Source organism: Benincasa hispida, chromosome 6 (assembly GCF_027475165.1).
Source record: "Benincasa hispida cultivar pf3 chromosome 6, pf3_genome.v1.1, whole genome shotgun sequence".
Lineage (NCBI taxonomy): Eukaryota > Viridiplantae > Streptophyta > Magnoliopsida > Cucurbitales > Cucurbitaceae > Benincasa > Benincasa hispida.
The window spans coordinates 13,225,765-13,247,855 of record NC_143483.1 but is presented as its reverse complement, the minus strand read 5'-3'; the positions used below and the strand labels follow the sequence as shown (position 1 = coordinate 13,247,855).

The 22,091-nt window shown below is 33.4% G+C and overlaps 2 protein-coding genes and 1 non-coding gene across 4 annotated transcripts; 1 reads left to right on the top strand and 2 right to left on the bottom strand.

Annotated features, from left to right (window-relative positions):
• Window positions 1-5,070: 5,070 nt before the first annotated feature.
• LOC120079566 (SUPPRESSOR OF GAMMA RESPONSE 1) lies at window positions 5,071-10,126 on the bottom strand. Of its 2 annotated transcripts, none has more exons than XM_039033793.2 (6): window positions 9,770-10,126; window positions 7,973-8,105; window positions 7,115-7,301; window positions 6,273-6,769; window positions 5,778-6,095; window positions 5,071-5,698 (listed from the first exon to the last, which is right to left on the bottom strand). In XM_039033793.2, the coding sequence occupies exons 1-6, from the start codon at window positions 9,775-9,777 to the stop codon at window positions 5,645-5,647; spliced, it is 1,197 nt and encodes a 398-aa protein (XP_038889721.2). In that variant the 5' UTR covers window positions 9,778-10,126; the 3' UTR covers window positions 5,071-5,644. The 2 variants fall into 2 exon arrangements, with proteins under 2 accessions (XP_038889721.2, XP_090170602.1); XM_090314476.1 differs by having other exon boundaries at window positions 9,690-9,791.
• A 2,815-nt stretch (window positions 10,127-12,941) lies between these two features.
• Window positions 12,942-13,013, top strand: TRNAD-GUC (transfer RNA aspartic acid (anticodon GUC)). The gene has a single exon. It is a non-coding gene; the product is annotated as a tRNA-Asp (tRNA).
• Window positions 13,014-13,216: 203 nt separating this feature from the next.
• Window positions 13,217-17,596, bottom strand: LOC120079353 (serine/threonine-protein kinase STY13-like). The gene is made up of 7 exons (XM_039033514.2): window positions 17,235-17,596; window positions 16,350-16,498; window positions 15,570-15,702; window positions 15,121-15,316; window positions 14,659-14,783; window positions 14,413-14,571; window positions 13,217-13,870 (listed from the first exon to the last, which is right to left on the bottom strand). Exons 2-7 carry the CDS (start codon window positions 16,475-16,477, stop codon window positions 13,550-13,552), a joined length of 1,062 nt encoding a protein of 353 aa, XP_038889442.2. The 5' UTR covers window positions 16,478-16,498; window positions 17,235-17,596; the 3' UTR covers window positions 13,217-13,549.
• Between the last annotated feature and the right edge of the window lie 4,495 nt (window positions 17,597-22,091).

Genomic DNA, 22,091 nt, shown 5'->3' with positions numbered 1-22,091 from the left:
GGAGGATATGAAGATCGTATACAACGACCAAGCAAGTGGGAGAAGGTTTAGCTTATCGTATAGACAAAATGCTTGATCGTTTAGTAGGGAGTACACGATCGTGTAGTAAAAAGGCAGCGACTATCTAGTAAATGCTCGACGCTAGACGATTGTTTAGAGAAACGTAGGCGATTATTTAGAAGATGGTGCACGCGTGTATACGATCGTGTAGTAAATTCGAGCTATCGTATTGTCTCCCAGTTTACTCAGCAATAGGCAGCATACACTTCGTGAGCAAAAAAAAAAAAAAATGTGATCTTTTGCAAAATGAAAACGATTTTCATTTTATTCTTCAGTTACGAAAATTGATTGGAACTTCCTACTAACACACGGTTACGGAGAAAACGACATGCATAATTATCCTATAATTGTCAAATTAAAATAATAAATATAATCATATTACATTCATTAACCTATAGTTTAATATCACATATAAACCATAGTGTTTTCTCCTTCACTAGATATAAATCATATTTATATTCAATTTCCTCCAATTAATGTATCTCATACATAAAGTCAATCATATCATATATAATCGTACTCCCTCTTGTCAATTTGAACATTTCAAACTGACCCAAAACTGATTCTCAACTTGAATCCATTGAGCTACCAAGAGGACCTTATGGATCTATGGCTCGAAGCTTCAATAGTACGTGAATAACTAACTAAACTCTTTAGCCACGAGATCCACCATCTGTTAACTAACAGGCATTCCATTAAAGACCGACAACTAAACTCTTCTTACCAAAGATATATTTCTGTGTCCATCGGATATAACTAATCAACAGTACGATAACCCTTCACAGATGCTCGCAAGTATAGCTGGGCCAATTTACCTTTTCGCCCCTGTAGTTACATCTAACTTCTTAAGTACCATTGATCCCTCTAATGAACAATACAACATAGTTCTACTATGTGTGGACACCTCTCGGACCATGAGAAGGTATGTGGTGCTACATCGTTCAAGCTCCGGGATCATCCCTTAAGGGAGCAATCTATCTACTTACTCTTGTTTCGAGGAAGGAGTGAATTTCATCTTGTGTAGCTGAGTTCCCAGCTCCCAAATCAGACGAATCTCCAAAGTGGTAGGTTTGAGTCGATGACTTGGCCACTCGCACCCATGCAAATCAAAGGACCACCCCCAAAGGCAGGATTTCCTAATTCACTTAGGATTGAGATCATGTTACCTATGGTCATCCTAGTGAAGTGAAGTATCTATCATGAACGGCGTTATATAACGAGACGTTTGAAGGAAATTGAACACAAGGATTTCCATGAGCAGCGGAAAGATCATTCCAAATTACAATCGTATATGAACTTTACAATTACAATCTCAAACAGAAACATACGGTTATGCATTAAGTGCAGAAATTATAGTGGACAAAAGCTACACACTTTTGTAGACTTATCGCCCAGCTTCTTGATCAAGAACGCTCGATCAAAGCCACACAGCAACCATGAACGTTTGTCCAACACGACCGCTACACAACACCAACATCGCGCACTCGAACTCAGTGATCGCCTAGCTCACGAACACTCTAAACAACACGAACAGCCTCGACAGAACCTCGACAATGTTGAGTTAAGTATGACACCACCAAGAAGGCTATCTTGGTATTCTCGGTGTGAGAATCCAGAGGATGGGCTCTGTGTGGACTTGGTTTGAGGCAGAAGACGGAGGAAACAACAATCGTGTAAACGATTGAGCAAGTGGGAGATGGCAGAACCTATCGTATAGGTCGATGCCCAATCGTTTAGGAAAATCTAAGAGATCGTCTAGAAAAAGCTATGCGATCGTTTAACTCATCGCTTAACTAAGTATTTGTCACCTACGAACACTCCACGATCATTTACCTTATCCAAGTTGTCGCTTAGTAAAACCCATTTACTTGACAACTTCCGTGAGAATATTTCCTAGAGAGGAAATCTCAAAATCACAAAATATCAAGTTTTTTACAAAAACTTACTAAAATTAGGAAAAAAATTTTCCTTTTATCTCACGGTTATCATGAAACCACCAATAACCTCACACTCAATTGGTTATTAGAGAAAAAGAGTTAGTTATCAAATAATTAATATTATTATAAATATAAATGATAATTAACTTACCATACCATATTTATAACCTATAGTTTAAATATTTCATCTCATGAAACATATAAACCATAACTCTTTTTCTATTCCATGGTACTTAATATAAATCTCATTTACATTAATCCTCCACTAGATGTATCTCATACATCATACCGATCATATCATATATAATCGAATTACCTCTTGTCAATTTGAACATTTCAAATCAACACCAAGAATTGATCCTCAACTGAATCCATTGAGCTACTAAAGCGACTTTATGGACCTGGCTCGAAGTTTCAGTGGTACGTGAATAACTGACTAAATTCTTTAATCACAGGATCCACCATCCGTTAACTATCAGACACTCCACTAAAGACTGATAGTTGAACTCTCCTTACCACAGATATATTATGTGTCCATCTTAACCAATCAACAGTGCGATAACCCTTCACAGATCGCTTGTAAGTACAGCTCGGCCAATAACCGTTATGCCCCTGTAGTTACATCTAACTCCTTAAGTACCACTGATCCCTCTAATGAACATAAGTCATAGTCCTACTATGATTGAGTCCTCTCTTCCAAAGAGAAGCTGTGACCACTATGTTCAAGCCCCGGAATTAGCCCTTAAGGGAGCAATCTCTTTACTTATCCCTGCTTCGGGAAATGAGTGAATTCCATCTTGGGTATTGAGTTCCTAGCTCTCAAATCAGACAAGTCCCCAAAAAGGTAGGCATGTTGAGTTGGCAATCTGGCCACTCTCACCCATACTAATCAAAGGACCGCCCTCAAAGGCAGGAGTTCCTAAAACACTCAGGATTGAGGTCGTGTCACCTATGGTCGTTTAGGTGAGATGTAAGTCTCCAGTATCAACGGCGTTATATATAGAATCTAGTCATCTCATGGTTCGATATTATACAAACTCTTTATATAGAACACCCCCGCTCGCACATCTCCACATGGAAGGTCAGGATCTACTATCTGTAGTAGTTTACAACACTTGCAAACCTCTACAAAACATGCATGATCAGGTATCTCACCTTAATCCTTATACTACAGACCTATTTAGGTTATCACTTAAGGCATGATCCACTTGTATATCACATATACATGCTTAAGTTTACATAAGATAACCATGGAGCTTTGTTTATTGGATATGAGTAAATGCCAGAATGAAATAACAATTATTTTATTCATAAAACAATGTGTATCATTACAAACAACGAGACTCCGGAAGAATTAGGACACCAATCCCAATAACGTTAACATTTCGTGGTCAGGTCTTATACAAACTCTTTGTATAGGACGCCCTCGCTTGCATGTCCCCACATGAATGATCAGGATTAGACCATCTGTAGCAAATCACAACACTTGTAACTATTCCACAAAGCGGGTAGCATCCGTAGCGTTATCAGGATAAAGTTTCCCTCCTATATCCATATACTACAGACCATTTTGGTTATCAATTAAGACATGATCTACTTGTATGTCACTACATACATGCTTAAGTTACAAAATGACAACCAGAGATTTTAGTTTATTGGTTTGTGGTAAAGCAAATAAAATATTCAATGTTCAAAGACAAGTAGTGAAGAAAATATCATATATTATACATCACAAGTGTTCGTACAAAACTGTGTTTATAAACTACAAGACATGAGAGTTTAGGGTATCATCCCCAACAGTGTTTGGATGCAAAGTTTGATTAAGTTTAGTTGATAATAATTGTCTATATTTGGAATGCATAATTGAGCTGAACTGGTTATAATTGTTTATGTTTCGGGTGTTGAGTTGAATTGGTTTAAGAAGTCTGTGTTTGGACTGCAAAATTGAGTTGGATTGTTATGGATATCTAGTTCAGTTTTTAAAACTTAAGAAAAAAACATGCACTTTTTTATGGGTTTTTTTTTTTTGTTATTTTTTGGCTTAATTTTTTGTTCCACTATTCAACTATACACATACTTTCCAAAATGCTTCACACTCATTTGAGATGTGAACTCAATTAAATAAAAATTTATTTTTCAATTCTCTACGCATAAGTATGCACTTAACAAACACAAAACATTATTATTTATATGATCAACAACCCTATAACATATTTTAATGATCGTGGAATGTATCATTAATAATTTCATAAGTGTATTTAAAACACTTTCGCCAGTTGAGCATTTTTTTTTGTTTGTTATTTTTTTAGTATATTATTGATCGAGTTAGTCAATGGAGATGCACAACAAAGTTGGTTGTCTAAGGTGATCATCAAAGTAGGCCGGTAGAGGTGGCTGTTGGTGAAGCTGATTGTTAGAAGTGGTCTTTGCTGAAGTCGATCACATGAGGTGAATGTTGGTGTTGGTCGTCAGGGGTAGTTGTCATTGAAGTTGATCATCGAAGGCGGTATTTGCTGGAGTTTTTCATCAAAGGTGATTGTCAGAGCATAGAGTTAGTCAGTAGAGTTGGCTGTGCGAATTAAGGTGGTCATCAGGTTTGTTAGGAGGTGGTTACCAGAGTGTGGCATGGTAGTCGACAATAGTGGCTGATGGATAAAGCCATAGGACTCAAAAGCTTTAGGCTCTTGGTCAAGAACATGTGTCTTAACCTATTTGGACATTGTACTATATTTTGATTGTCTCACTCTCACAATTTTCTTTCTTGAGTTAAAAAATAGATGAAGATTCAAAGCTCTAACATTTTAATCAAGGGCCATGCTTTATATGACTTCACTTAGTATGCCTATCACAATTGAATTAATTTTTTTTTCCGAAGAACTATAATAATGAGTAACATTTTTGTCAAATGTGTCAAAATTTTGTGGGAGGATAGGACTACACAAAGGCCAGTCATGAATGAGACAAGAAATCCTTCTTTTTTTGTGTTAATTTTTTTTTTACTTCTTATTGTGATTCAAAGGACAAGAAACTCCATTTTTTTACTAGCCATTAAACATGGAATAACACAGAGAAATGGAGAAGGGAAATAAATATAGATCATACATACACCACCCAATTACTTACTATATCTTACAGAAAAAGTGTGATTAAAGTTGGCCAAAAGATGAATGTCACCCCATCCATCTTCTCAAAATGAATCACCACCACTACACATAAATCAGTTACCACATAGAATGTTTATTACATTCCATACCAAATATTAGATCAGGCACATTTTCCCCTCAACAACCCATCTCACATATCATCAATGGCACTCAAAAATTCATAGTAACTTCAAGCACCTTCATGGTGCATTTAACACAAAATTTGAGCAAAAACATAGCTGAGCAGGTTGCGGTTGTTCTTGATTCGATGACTTGACTGTGTGAAACAACTGATAGATATGGTTGTAAGTTGTTACGTGTCTTTCGAATTTCGAAGTTTAACCGACTTGCAACGGGCAAAATGCATGGCATTTCCCATACAAATGAAAGCCAAATGACTGCAAAGAGTTTTACGATGAAAGATGGTGAATTCGAGGAAGATTTGGGGCAGAAAAGTCAGATTGTAACATGTCATTCTCATGAGATTTTGCTTCAACATTCACTTCATATCCTGTCGATCCAGTCGAAAATGCTCTCTTGAGAACCAAACTGCAGGTCCTGCAAGCAATAATAAGAGTCTTGAGTTATAGATCAAAGGAAAGCATTTGAAACTTGGGAAAGTGGGAGGTGAACTTACAGCAAGATGAAAATCAGGTGGAGTATCTAATTCAAGGTTCACAAGGTCTGCAATTCCACAAGGAACGTTATCGTTCGCAATCTCGTGGTAAGCATTGTTACCAGAGAGAGGGAAAGGCATTTGATTTACTTGGTTGTTAGTCATAAAAGCACTAGAATCTAGGACTTCATTGCACAATAAGTTGTCTTCCAAGTAATGTAGTTCAACATCATTTATATCCTGAGATTCTCCAGCCAACCATGCATGGTATCCCACGTCGATCTCTGATGAAATATTCGGATAAGAAACACGAGATGCCTCCGGAGTCAACTCTTCTTCCTAATGAACAAAACATACTTAACTGTGAATTTGATAGATTCACTTTTTAGAGTCAGAAAGAATGCAATAACATAATTTCTTCTCCATGGAGAAAGCAGATGACAACTTGTTACTGAAACTCCACTTCTTTACAAAGCAGAAAATAGACAATGAAACTAACTTAAAAGGAGAAGCTACCTTTGAAAATGACTGAGGCAGACTGCTGTCAGCAACAGCATTAGAGACAAGTGATTTTCCCGATCGAGGCGGAATTGGAGGATTCGACTTGGGAGTTCTAGGACTTGTTTGATGGAGCATTGCATCAAAATACTCAATGAGCATATTATCACTGCTCTTAATACATTGCTTTTGTTGCTGATAAGAAATTTTCGACAAAACGTATTCGCCTTCCTTCTCATCTTCTTCAGTTCCCAAATGGTATTGATGTATAACCCAATTAGACTTTTCAGGCTTCGAGCCTCCCTTCGAACTTCTATACAGAGAGAAGATCTTCTTCCATCCCTTGTGAACACCATTATCTTTCACAGCTTTGGTCCTACCTGTCTTGTGCCAGCGAAAATGTTCGAGGCTTGAATTAGGTTCACTTTCAATCTTGCGGCGCTTCCTTTGACCCGTGGCATATGCATTGCTTGTTTTATGAAAAAAATGGACATCATTTCCATCTTTACTAACACCTGAATAATTGAAAATGTTATTATTCTGAATAAGTGAACAATGTTTCATAACTTAATTTGCTTAATTCGTGCTACACTTAGCTTTATATAAACCGAGATATAATCAACTAGTAAATTGAGAGATTACTTTTACCAATCAAAATGCGCAATTATTGAGCAAACCAATTCTCCTAAATCTAAAGCCCGTGAAATAAATTAGAAATACTATTTCTCTTGACCACAATTACAAATGGAGAGCCTTGTTCACACTAAATCTGGTCATTTAATTAGTTAAAGTTATAATTGAACAGAAGATATTGATGATAGCATAGGAAATTAAAAACCCGACACAGATGAATTCCTTACCGGGGAGATTCTCTGGATGAGTATAACAGATTCCTTGGTCTGTTTCAAGTGTGGGGATGAATTCATCAATTAATACATGTGGCTTTAAGTTTCCAACGGCACACTTGGCCGCTAAGTGCTCCATTATTTCTTCATCAGTTGGATCAAACTTAACACCTGCAGGCAATCCAGGCCAATCAGGAGAAACCTGCCAAAAAAAAATGCATTTAATGGACATTCAATGATTCAAATTAATGCTTCAATTCAATGCCTTACATTCAAGGCACAACACAAGTCGAAATGTAGATGCCAAATCACACACTAAAATTTCACTGCAAGTGAGTCAATAACTAAAGGGCATATCAAAAGGTTCAAGTTTCTTATAAGATGTGAATGAGCCATTTGTAGTATACTAAGCATAGATACGGATACGAGATGCAGATGACACAGACACGACGATACGTTATATTTTAAAAATCTAGGACACGACACGACAAGGACACGTATAACAAAATATACATTTTTAAAAATATATATCATCTTTATACCAAAAGAAAATTCAAAGTAAATGGGCTAATGCATTTATATGCTCAAAAAACTTAGCTTAATGTATTTCACACTCAAAAGTTATCATTATTGTCATAAATATGTCTTTTTATTCTACTCAACAAGTGTTCAATGCATGTCTTACCCATTTGTTGCATTGACAAGTGTTTGATGTGTCCAACAAGTGTCCGAGTGTCCGACACGGACATGCTAGCCAAACTAAGGTATTTGTACTTCTTAGGCAATATATATAAGAATCAACTTTTTGTTCTTATAGCATTGAACTCTTAAAACAAATCAGTTATGACAACACAGGGTAGAGGTCAAACTTACATCTGTATTATCAATGATAAAGTGACAGTTTGGACATTCTCGTTTCGCATCACAATCTTTAATTGCTTGTGAAGAAGATTGACTGACGTTTCTAACTTTTCTTGCAATTGTTCGGCTATCAATTATCCAAGACCTGTGAGAATGAGATAATGAAAGTTAAAATGCAGTCACTAGATATCTAAGAAGGACAAAAAAATATTGGATTGTAAAAGTAAGCAACAATGAAGAGAACTACAAGCATTTATAAGGTTTCGAGTCTAGGGGCGGGCCATTCAAAATGAGTCTAAGTAAATAAATAAATTCTTCCTGAACTTTTTACTTTTGATACAGTCAATATCAAGGCCCAAGTGCACATGAATAATCTCATGAGACAAACAGCAAAACACAACAACATATGGCTATCGAGAAACGTTAGAGTTGTTGAATGTGACTAAAGTTACACATTGGCTATGAAAGAGGGAAGATCACGAGTATACAAGTTAGGGACGGTATCTCTATTAGTATGAGGTTTTTTGGATGATTCCAAAATATTGGAAATGCGATCCAAGTTCCACATTTGGTAGATAAGGGAATGATCATGGGTATATAAGGGAGGCTAGCTATCTCCAATGGTACGAGGCCTTTTGGGTGAAACCAAAAACAAAGTCATGAGAACTTGCGTCCAAAGGGAACAATATTACCATTGTGGAGATATTTGGAGGTCAGTTGTCCCTAATATAAAAACAAAACCACGAGGACTTATGCCAAAAAAAGTGAATAATATCATACTATTGTGAAGATATGAGGAGATGTGCATAGTCTCCAATAATTAGGACTGTTGTTTATCCTCGGTAGAGTACCACCTTAAGATTTAAAGTCCTCAAGCTCAATTACTACTAGGACCAACTGTAGTGGATTGTACATTTGTTTATCAGATTGGTTGAGTGATTAAAATGATCCAAAAGGGTTGTTTTTAGTGCAATAACAGGAAACGAAAGCAACCATCCTTCAGTAGGTTGTCTACATTGGGTCTGGTAGCTCGAACCATGGCAAAAAGAAATCGAGTCTAAGACTTTACATGATATGACCATTCAAGACAGAACATTTGGACCGATTTGCAGTTACAGGTCCAAACACTTTTGCTGGAAATAAATGTGCACACTCCACACAATGAAGTAAACTCCATGCATTCTCAATCTCATCATTCTAACCATGAAAAATAGCTGAATCTTCATATATGATCAAAACCAGCACATCTTGTGTGAAACTTTTAACCAAAAGTGTTGTGAACAGAACATTCCCCCTATTTCTTAACCTCAAAGTAGATCGTTTATTGGGTTTTAGAAATGCCATAGTGGGGCACGTTCAACTATGCCATAAATGTACGTGATCAAGCTCTCAGACGTCACCACCAAGCTCTCAAGCAAGAAGCAGAAAAAATATACCTTAAACAAAACTAGTTTAGTGTTTCCCTTTCAAGCTTCAATAGTCTACAAACCCACATCCTCTGTATCAGCGTTTTCCCCAAATCAGCGAAGCATTAAAACACACACACACACACATAAAAGTCCAGTAGTAAGACCTATACTTCTCGATTAACTAACATCAACTTTACATATAAGAAAAATGAAACGAAACCCATCATCTGGGCACAAAAGTTCAATCGACCCAGAAATACAAACTATAAGAAGAACCAAGAAAAGGACGATCGACAGAGAAATGGAAGATAAAAACCCACATTTTGCTATCTGGGGTTGTAAGAACTCGACGAATACTCAGCAGAAAACCAAGAAATTACACGAAAAGGAGTAGGCTCACCTTGCCATATTCTTCAAGAGCTAGCGATAGAAAAAGGAGGAGAAGGAGGAGAAGGAGGAGAAGAAGAACATTTCAGAGAGAAAAAGAAACTTCAGCGCGTTTGAGCTTCGGCTTTTGGTCCACTAAGCTAAGTTTTAGTGAATAGTGTGAGGGAAAGGAAGAGTGGAAACCCAAATCCTAACTGTGCTCAGTGTGAGCGGGAAATTGAGCCCCTGCTTCGGTGCAGGCTCGTCTTCCAGAACATAGGCTCGGAACAGAAGCATGGAGGGGATTGTTAACGGATGTGGGCCCGAGCGTTGACGGAAGCTCGGACCGAGGCTGAGGTATGGGAGACGAAGCTGGGATGTCTGGTGGAAGGATTTGTAGCTTCGAAAAACGAGTTAATGTAATGTTCCGTAAATTTCAGGTGGGACATGGATACTTGCGGCCCAAGCCAAAAGTGCTACTTTATATATATATAAATAGATTTGTTTTAATTGAGTCATTTTTAACTTCTATTTTTTACTAAATACTATTTTTTTCGTTTTTTATGGTAAGGTAGGTTAGTAAATTTAAAACAATTAAAAGAATTATTTCTCTATTTTTTATTGTTTTTAAAATTAAAATTAAAATTAAAATTAAAAATTTATTTTATAATTGTTTCAAATTAATTAGTAGACATTGACGTCAATGATTGAAAGTGGATATTTAACAAAAATTTGAGATTAAAAATATAAAATCTTGAAACCTAAGATTTGAAATATGACTCAAATGTCAAGGGTAAAAGTGTAACGTTTTGAAACTTATGAACTAAATTGAAATAAAAATCAAAACTTAAGAACTAAATGTGTAATATTTTAAAATCTATAGACCAAATAGAAACTAGACCGAAGACTTAGGGATCAAAAAAATATTTTTTTTCCTTGTTTCTATTTAATTCATATTGTTTAAATTTTTCCAAAAGTTAAATAACAAATTTAGGTGCTTAACTTAAAAATTGTACGTAATAGGTCTTTGAATTTTCATTTTTATACCTAATAAGTCACTCAACTTTAAAAGTATTTAGTAAGTCTTTAGACTTTTGATTGTCGATCAAATAAGTCTCAAGCTTTTAATTTTGTGTATAAGGTCATTGATCGAGTTGATTTTTCTCAATATATATATATACACCTATTGGTACATGAAACTCAATTCTCGTTTGATAATTATTTCATTTTTTTTTATAGAAAAAGAAAAATTATGCTCGTTTCCTTACAATTTTTCTACTATGATTTTCACTTATCTTAAAAAAATATTTGACTTACTATTCAATTTTTTGTTTTAAAAAAAATTTGAAACTATAACCTCATTTGATAACCATTTAATTTTTTGTTTATGTTTATTTTTTAAAAAAACTTCTATTTGTTTTCTTACAGCTTCGATATCATGAGTTTCATTTTTCCTAACTAGATATTTGAATTCTTAGTCAAATTATAAAAATAAAAACAAGTTTTAAAAAGTTTTTGCTCCATTTGATGACCATTTAAATTTAGTTTGGTAACTATTTAGTTTTTTATTTTTTAAAATTGTGTTTGATTTCTTACAACTTTTGACCCATAGTTTTCATATTTTCTACGTACACATTAGAGTTTTTAGCAAATTTCAAAAAACAAAAACAAGTTTTTGAACATTGTTTTTTTTTACGCTCGTTTGGTAACCATCTGGTTATTGGTTTTTTATTTTTAAAAGTGTAGCCTGTTTTCTTTTAATTTTTCTTACAACAGTTTGCATATTTATTGAGTTTAAAGTTGCCTTCTTAACCAAATTCCAAAAACACAAACAAGTTTTAAAAATCAAATGACTACCAAATGGGACGTTAGTTTTCAAATTTTAGCTTCAATTTTAAAAGAATTCCTCAAATTATGACTTGTTTTTTTTAAACACTCATAATAAGTAGATAACAAAACAAACAAATAAAAAAGTGAAAGTAGTATTTATAAACTTAATTTTAAAAAACAAAAAACAAAAAACTTAGCTTCTATTTGGTAACCATATAGGCAACATCTGATAACCATTTCTTTTTTGTTTTTTATTTTTGAAAATTAAGCATATTTTCTCTTCATTAATTACAATGATTTGCATATTTTTTAAGTACAATGGTTGCATTCTTAGCCAAATTCCGAATTTCAAAAGCAAGTTTTTAAGAGAGTTTTTTTTTTTTTTTTCAAAATTTGGTTTGGTTTTTCAAACTATTGGTAAAAGGTAGATAATATATGAAGGAATTTGGAGGTGAAGTATTGTATTAAGTCTATAAACACTCATTTCACCTCTAAATTTTGTGCTTTTTAATCTACTTTTACCGTTGTTTTCAAAAACTAAGTTAAGTTTTTAAAATTAAAAAAGTAGTTTTTTGAAAACCTGTTTTTGTTTTTAGAATTAGACGAATAACTCGACTCTTTTACTTGAGAAAAATATAAAGCATCGTGAGAAATTTAAGGAAAAATAGGCGTAATTTTCAAAAATCAAAAACCAAAAACCAAAATAGTTATCAAACGAAGCCTTAATATCTATCAAACGAGATAGAACCCTTTTTAGTATTAGAACTTTGACATGCTTTTTTTAGAACATTTTTTAAAAGTAGTAACAAAACAAATAAACTAATATGTGAAAGGAGAGTGTATAATATTATTTCCAAAATAAAAAATAGTAGTTATTAACTAGGCTTACTTTTATTAGTTTTCAAATATTGACTTGTTTTTTAAACATGGGTTGAAAGCAGATAACAAAACATAAAAACTCATGGATAGAAATAATGCTTATAAGTTTTTTTTTTTTTCTTTTTTCTTTTTTAAAAAAATAAATAGTTATCATCAGAACATTAATGTTTTAAACACACAACTAAATTTTATATCTAATACATTCGTTGATTATAAAAAAGGTTAAATATGTCATAAGCTTATAAGAAACAAAATTTAAAATTCAACAACTTATTAAAGATAAAATTGAAATTTTAGAAATTTATTCGATAGGTTCAAAATTTTCAAATTATAAATTTTTGAATTGAACTTTTATTTTTATTTTTTTAATAAAAAAATATCACCCTTAATTCTCCATGTTGGAGTATGTTTTCTTTTTCAATTTAGTCAAAAAAAAAAAAAAGTCAAAGTTTGTAAAGTTCCTTCAAATTTTGTCTATTTATAATTTCTATCAGCAAGTCGTTGTAGTATAGTGGTGAGTATTCCCGCCTGTCACGCGGGTGACCCGGGTTCGATCCCCGGCAACGGCGTTATTGTTCTTTTCCTTTTTTTTTTCCTCTTCAAATTTCTGCAATTAAACGTCAGCCTAAATTATATGCAGTTGAGTTGTTGTAGTATAGTGGTAAGAATTTCTGCCTGTCACGCTAGTGTCCCTGGTTCGATCCGCGGCAATGGCATTTATATATATATATTTACAATTTTTGCAATGAAGACAAAAAATAATGGAACGACATTCGAAGAACTAAATGGCCTCACTATCATACGTTTCAGTTTTGAAAATTCCATAGAGAAGAACAAGCAGGAGAGGAAGGCATTTGGACGAATATTTGTTCTTACGGTTGACATCACAGCAACCCCAACTCCACACTCTCTAAGTCTCTTTATGAATCCATGTCTCTATATTATCAACTTGAACAGATATTACCGATGGAACCTGAATCACTAATTTTCTATCATTAACTACACATGGTTTTCTTCTTTTTCCAATCTTTCAGTTGTGGTAAGTTTTGTAAGGACTTCCAGCTCCAGTTCTGTGATAAGAAGGTTGTTTTACTTTCTGGGTGAATCAGTAACAGTTACCAGTGAAACACGAGAAGAAACTGCTTGGTTTCTCTCCCATCTCGTTGTTCAGGACTTCCCCGGTGCCACGTCTTGTGGCTGCCATCAAAGAACTTGTTCCAGGAGATTCTGGTGGCAGCACTGCATTCTCAGGTGGGTGCATCGTTGGTGGTCTTACATAATCTGGTTGTGGAATGGTGGATAGACATTTCAAGAGCATCTGTATGATTTGGTTGAAGTTAGGCCGATCGTTTGGATCCTCTGTCCAACAGGAGGTCACAATGGGTGCCAAATCCGCTGGGAGGTTCTCAGCACTCGGTCGTAAATTCTGCATCGACAATGTCCAGAGGACCAAAAAAAAAAAGATGGAGATATTACAAGTATTACCGATGCTTTTGCAGTTACAATGTATGGATCTACTCAATCAAAAATAGGCAAAACAACAAAAAGAACAAGTAATGTGGCATAAATATGCAGCCTTAAGTTTATTTTGGAAGATCCATTTTCGCACTTCTACATCTTGCATAACATGGAGATTCCTCCAATATTGTTATAAGGAAAAAAAAAAAAAACCCCACTAAAATAAAGGAGGAAAAGGATCACATGATTCAAATCTGCTCCTATACTATAAAGATATGGTGGCATATACTGTGGGTGCATAGCTTTATCAGGTATATCCTAATCATATTGATATTCATATGGACCTAATTCTTCCATTTTCTTCCTTAGAATTCCAAAGATCAAGCTACTCTTATTTATCAGCTTAGGGTTAAGTCGCTCTGACTACCAACTGGACGACAGATACAAACTCAGAGAAACCACTCAGCAGTCGGATTGTTTTATTCAATGTATTTTGATGCTAGTCGTCACCTTAAAAGCAGCCGCATAGGCAGCTTGTAGATTTGACATGCCTTCAAAAGGCATCTTATTTTGGATAATCTCCCATAATACAATTCCAAAGCTGTAAACATCCACCTTGTGATTGTAATGCTTCTTCTCTCCATTTCGTAAAGTGACCGTACTGTATAGCTGCCACCAAGTATACAAAGTGATGTAGAGAACTATCACAAAGCAGTTGCATTGGCACACAAAATAACAGATCAAAAAAGATTTTACCTCTGGAGCCATCCATCTGTAAGTCCCAGTTTCTGCTGTCATCATCTCTGTTACCGACTCTTCTCTAGCGAGACCAAAATCAGCAAGTTTAACAGTCTTGTGGTCTGCAGTCAAGATCAAATTCTCTGGGAACAGAAAGCAGTGTAATTAGAATTATAATATGACTGATCTTCCTTAAAAGTACCAAGATCTCGTTGCTGTCTATCTAATGGAGCTCAAACCAGTGTACAGTACTACTAAAAGGAAATCTAAAATCTAACTATAGATGAGATGCAGTAAGCCTTCAAATCTTATGCTCATTATAGAAAAAGAACATGTCGATAGTAAAATTCTTCACAATCATCTTCACACAATTCCAGCCAAATTTTATTCCCTCATCAGAGTTCCATAGTAAATTATACTCTATGCTAACTGAAGATTTTGGTTTATAAAGCTTAAAAGTACTGTCAGGTCGAAGCATACCAGGTTTGAGGTCACGGTGAATGATCCCATGGGAATGCAAGCATTCCATTGCACGTGCAATATCAAGAGCAAAGCCAACTGCCTCATCGAAGTCCAAGCACCTTGGCCTTACACTCAACAAGTACTTCCGTAATGTACCGCCTACAAGAAGCTCGGTCACTATCACCATAATAGGCTCCTTGCAAGCACCTATAAACTGGGACAAATCAACCCCACAATCCCACAAGTTATTATGCGACTCCATTCATTACCATGTCTGCTCTCTTTTTTCCTTTCAGAACACTGAAGGTTTATCCGTAAAATGAGAGTGCCAAGAAGACTACTAAAAGAACCGAAAAGAGAGAGAAATATGAAAACGCCAAGAAGGGCTACACAACAAGACGTATGCCAAGAGAACAATCAAATTACTTCACAATTATATGTCACTAACTTAGAACTGCAATTACAACCTTCGCAAGATTCTTGTGTTGAACTTTGGATAACATAGCAACCTCCCGAGCAAAACGTGCCTCAGTTTTTGCAATTTCTTCTGGAGTTTCACCTTTCCGAATTATTTTAATTGCAACATTTTGGTCTTTATATCTGGATGGTGAAAAAGAATTATAATTGCACTGTAACAAGATCCATTAAACAGCATAAGCTACTAAAAATGTGCATTACCTATCTCAACGAGGGTAGCACAAATGGGCATATAAAATGCACTATAAAAATTCAAAACATTCAACCACCTACCCCATCCAGAAGAATAAATTTGCATCCTTGCTCCCTGCTTGTCCTTACTTTCCGATGTGGTTTCCTTCTAATTTTCTTAAATAGGCGGAAACCACCGATACTTATATTAAGTTAAAACAAACCACATCAGAAAGTAACGACTCCTTACTTGCGAGGAACAATGTTTTATTTTTCTCTCTCCCCATCGATGGCCTATTTCTGTTTGTTATCACCTCTAACAGCCCTTTACTCTATGCCAAGTATGAATAAAGTAATTGGAAAATACGTATGTAACCTATACCTATACGTAATGCCCCAATCGGTATTGAAAATCAGAGAAATGAAGAATATTCTTCAATTCCCACCCACAACCCCAAAAAAGCAAAGGAACAAAAAGAAAAGAAAAAAAGAATACAACAATTGCAAACAAGAATTCAGAAATCATAACTGAACAGAACATAACTTCAAACCCAAGAATTCAAATCTGAGAGAAAGGTATCAAGGTAAGGATAACTTACTTCCCCATGTGCACTTTGCCATGCGCACCCTCCCCAATCCTTGGCCCAACAAAGATTTGCTTCGGATCGACCAGCCACTTAGCATCCAAATCAAACTCTTTTGAACATAACCGGTTACCGGACCCCATTTCTTATACCAAGCAAGACTCCTTAAGACATAATAATAAGAAGAAAAAAAGGTTTTTGAAGCACAGTTAGAACTTCAGAGAGAGAATTAGTTGAATTAAACGGCAAGCTAATGAAGTTAAAGAACTATGGAAATATATGCTTGATTTTGCATGATTCCATCTCAACTCTCAGCGGACCAGAATCCAAAACTCATCTCAGTTCGGTAGATACTTTAAAAGAAAAACACAGACTCGGAATTCAAGAAGTTCTGCCATTGACAGGGATAAAAAAATGAAGCGAAAAGGGGAGCAAGAAGGGAAAGGAAGAGGCCAACAAATGCACAAACAAACGAATTTTAAAGGGTAGTTAGCAAAATAACAAAGTTCAGTTAGAAGAAAGCTGAAAGATCCAATTCGTCTCTAAAACTTAACCCCCAAAAACTGTGTTTTCAAGTCTCCGCGTATGAAACATGTCAAACTCAATATCAGGAAAAAGAAAAGCCGCGGAAGGAACTGGGTTTGTGTCATATAACAGTAGGAAACAACTCAAATGTTGAAAGGAAAGGGAGAAAGACAGAGAGGGAAAACAGAGCAACGGATACGTGGGGAAGGAAATCTGACGGTCTGAAAAGAAATAAAACAATATTCTGCGATAATTGTAATCAATCCGATCAATTTCTTAAAGAATTACAGAGTGGGACCATAAAGAATCATCCTCAAAACGCACCCAAAAGAAAGAAAAATGCTTTTGGGTAGCTTTCACTACACGGATTATTACCTCAGAACTCAGAAGCGCCTCCGCCTGCGGGGGAGTTAGTTCAGACATTTTCGCTAACAGTTGGAGTGCGTCAAAAGAAAGTAAAATGGTTTGGCCACCAGGTATTTGACTTTTCTATCAATATAAAAACATTTAGAAAAACACCCAATTGAGAACCCATTTCAACTATTGGTAGGTTCAAATTCAACTTCCCCAGATAAGTACAAGAGGAAAAAAAGATGAACAGTAAGGAAATAAAGGACAGTAAACGTAAGGTCATCGGGTGAAGGAGAGAGGTGGGCATGCTTGACAAATGGGCAAGAGAGATTCATTCATGAAACCCAATTGAAATGAAGTGAGAAACGAAACTCCATTGTCTAAACAATAATTTCTTCACCAAAATTTGGTCAAAAGTGTAGTTTCGTCGTCTTCTTTAAAACGAATTGGCGGAAAATGGTCAAAATCGAAATAGAATATGGATTAAAACCGAGGTTTAAGATGTTGATGGGACAAAAATATTGCCAAAAAATTTAAGAACATGGATGGAATACGGGGGATTTTCAAATAGAAAAAATAAGAAACATTAAATAAAATTTAATCTTATGTTGATAGAGGTTGATAAAAGTCTATCAGTGTTTATCACGGATAGAAACTGATACAAGTCTATCACTGATAGAAATTGATAGAAGTATATTTTCTATTATTGACACTGTAGTATTAAGAACGGATATAAGTCTATTACTGATGACACTATCAATGTCTATAATTTTTTTTTAACTATTTCTGTAAATAGTTTGACATTTTTTTATCTATTAAAATTTTCTGGAAATATTGATAAAATTTAGATGATGTAAATATTTTTATAAAAAAATTATAAAAATATAAGGGCAAATTGTAAATACTATCCTAAAGTATGGTAGTAGTTGAGATTACACCATAAACTTTCAATTGTAAAAATTGAGTTCTAAAACCTCTACACATGTTAAAATTTAACCTCATACTTACAATAATCGTAGAAATTAGACCTCCAAATGATAAAAATTGAACCATCAAAATTTTACAATTGTTACAATTTCTACGATTAGTAAGCTTCATCATCTAATTTTAACACTTGTATAAGTTGAATGATTTAGTTTTTATAATTGAAAGTTTGAGGGTATAATTGCACCTATCATCACACTTTGATTATTTACTGCAATTTTTCCAAAATGTAAGATTAAAAAATGAAATTGACAAACAAATATTTTACGCTTTTAAAATCAATAAAATTATTTATTGTTTTATTATATTCACATCGTTGACAATTTATTTACTTATTTTTGTATTTTATAAATTCTTCTATGATATAATAAAAATATCGATTTACCACTCGTGTTCGATTTCATAAAAATGTATAAATATGGATGAAAATTCATGCTTGGTTTTGTTTAAAGGGAATCGAGGAGAGAAGATAAGATGATTTAAAAAGGTGCAAGGTGGCAATAGATGAGAGAAAATGAGGGGATGCATTTTACATTGATTTTGGATTAGACAAGGGACATGGTGTGTTTAAATCTCAATTATAAATATCTCATACATAATTCATTCCATTATTAATTTGGATTGGTGAGGAATAGTAATAGAATGAGAAGAAATTTATTGACTAAATAATAGAGAGAGAAGAAAGATATGTTAGATTTAGTATTCAATTTCTACTTTATTAGGTACAAGAGTAAATTCCAACCTTCAACATTTTGATTGAAAATATGATATAATGTGTTATGTTGATGCTTATATATTAAAGTTATGCATGTAATTAAGTGAAGGGAAAAGAAAAATATAGAATTATGAGTATAAATTTTTCGAAAACTTTATTCGATGTTGTTATATTAGGAAAAACTTAGGTGCAGTCCGACTAGTACCCAATAAAAATGTGTCACGTGATACTTTTATTTATTTTTAATTTTTTTAATAATTTTTTTCTTTGTGTGTAAAGGTGAGAGGGGTATGAGGTTAGGCTGTACTTAATCATTACTCTATTATACTAATGTCTTAGAATGAGATTCATATTTAAATGAATACAAATAAAAAGTAGTAAGTTTAACTAAAATAAGAAAACGAGAGTTATGTTCCCTACTTTTGTAAAAGAATTAATAAATGTGAATGATTTCTGAGTTTGAGTTTTTTTTATATGAACAATTTAAATTTAATCAAGGTAATGTGAAAAGACCTAAATTTCGAAAATAATGAAAAATAACTTTTTGTTTACGCATTACAAAGCACCAACTACTATATGTTAAATTTACGTTAAAGCCTATTCGCAATTACGGTTTACACCCATTGTGAATTGATGAGACCCCGAATGTGTCTCCAAGGGACATCACAAATTTTATTAAAATACAAATTCTCGTCATTATTAAAATTTGGTGATCTTATGACTTTTCTCTTACATGAAATTACATTTGGGATCTCATCAATTCACAATAAGTGAGACTCGCGATCGTGAATAAACAATTTAATATGGTCGTTATTTTGTGACGTAAGCAAAATGTTAGTTTTCGTTATTTTACAATTCATGTCATTTGACATTCGAACGACTTTTATCTAATATCTAAGAAATTTAAGTATATAATAGAAATGGTAGTGAGGAATAATGAATTGCATTTGATTTAATTAAACAATGTTGAAGCATAAATAGTGATTTCGAATTATTTGTATAGTTATGAACACGACACGGTGGATAATTTGAATTACGAATAGTGATTTCAAATTATTTTCAAAATAATGTTTTTTTTTTCCTTTAAAAAGGAAGGGTGGGAAAATGGATACTTTGATGTGGAACGTTTGTTTTAAAATTGAGGACCAAATCATGAGACAAGTGCAAAGGAGAAAGTGTACGAACAAAAAAAACACTTTTCAATAAACAAGTAGGGATGGCAAATGGGCATTATTATTATTAACTAAATCTCACAATCAATACTACCAAAAATTCTAATAATTTGTTCGTATATATAAAATGATTAAAAGTTTAAAAAAAATTAAGAATTGTCGTTAACTTTTAGAGGCATTTAAGATAATTAGTGAAAATGTTTAGTTGTAGGGTCACAATATAAGTAGTACAAATTATCGAATTGATGTAAATAAGTTGTGGGGTTTGCAGTGGATTAAGAATACCCCTTAATTATTCGATGAAGAATGTAAGAAATGATATTTTTAATTTTTGAACATATATATATATATATATATATATATATATATATATATAAATCATACTTACGTATCCACATTTTCATTCTTTCAAATTTGTTTTTCAAGATTTGGATTTTATTTAAACAATATTATGACAAGCTTACGTTATAATAACTTTTTAAAGTTAAGTACATTTTAAACTTATTAACACGTTAAAATACTATAAATGATAGTCGATTCGATTTTGTCGATTTTAGGACCAACCAAGAATCAAACCAAACCAAATGATTTTATAAAGAAGGAATCCAAACTAATGTCCAATAAAGAATAAAATTAATAGATTGGTTTCTATTTGATTCGATTTGTTATCCGTTTGGTTTTCAGTTTTTAGGTATTTTCTTTGTTCATTCTAAATTTTTATTTGTATTTTCACTTTTGTTTTAAATTGGTTATTTTTGCTAATTTTAAATTAAAATTGGATATGTTTTTCTATAGACTGAATTTTGATATTTTTATTTTTTTCTTGATACATTATTTAAATAAAAAACATACCAGCTCCAAAATAATTAGTCTTTTTTTTTTCTAAACAACAAATATATATACACCATAATAATTAAAATATTTAAAGATACCTAATATTGAAATTTATTTTCGAGGATATATATCCTCGGTTGAGTTTGGTTTTGATTGATTTTTCTAATAAAAAAACCGATTCAAACAAATATTTTTTTATTTTCTTCAAATACAAAACCAATATGTCCAATTTTATACTAAAAAAATCAAACTAAACCATTGGATCAGTTTGGATTGATTTGGTTTTCGACTTTTCGACTTTTTGATTTTTTGTTACTACCTTATAAAATACTACTATACCGTTTAACTATATCAAATCAATATAATATTTGAATCTCCCCATGTTCGAATATGTTAGCTAGAGAGTAATTATTTACTCTAAATTATTATTATTATTATTATTTTGTTGTAACCCTAAGTTAATATTTTGTTTTACAAACAATGAAAGTCACTACAAGAATTTTCATTATTCGCAACGAAATTTATCCTGACATAACAAAAATCATGTGCGTATTTAACTTCCCCGACATGTCATTATCCCCCACATGTCATGATTTGTTGTAATAAAATTTTGGATTATCTAATTACAAACACAACAAAATATATATTCCTAAAGTGAAGTCGATGAAATAAAACGTATTTATTATTTAAGAAAAGGGTCAACGACTATGTGACATACTGGCCACTAGAGAAGAAGGAAACTTAAAATATAATGAAAATGAAGTAGAAAAGCACATGAAAATGACGAGTTCCTAACAAAGACAAAGGAGAAATCCATTAACATGAAGGAAAAGCAAAATTACTATAAAAATTAATTTAAAATGACTTTGAATGGTAGTGCTTTTGAATAAAGCTCTACTTCAACAAAACATTAACTAATTAAACCATTAGAAGATACTCATTCATAGTGACATTGATATAAAACTTTATAGGGGTCTTTGGAGTATTGACATGGTGGAGTTGAGTTAAAAATTCGATTTATAAAATTGGTATAAAATAACTCAATTCGACCAATTTCTATGGTGTTTATTATTAAAGTTTGTACATTATCAAGGAACTCTATCTTCACCTCTTTCTCTCTCCCTCCCTCCAATGTTTCCAATAACTCCACCTATTGGCCACTGTTGATGACCAACT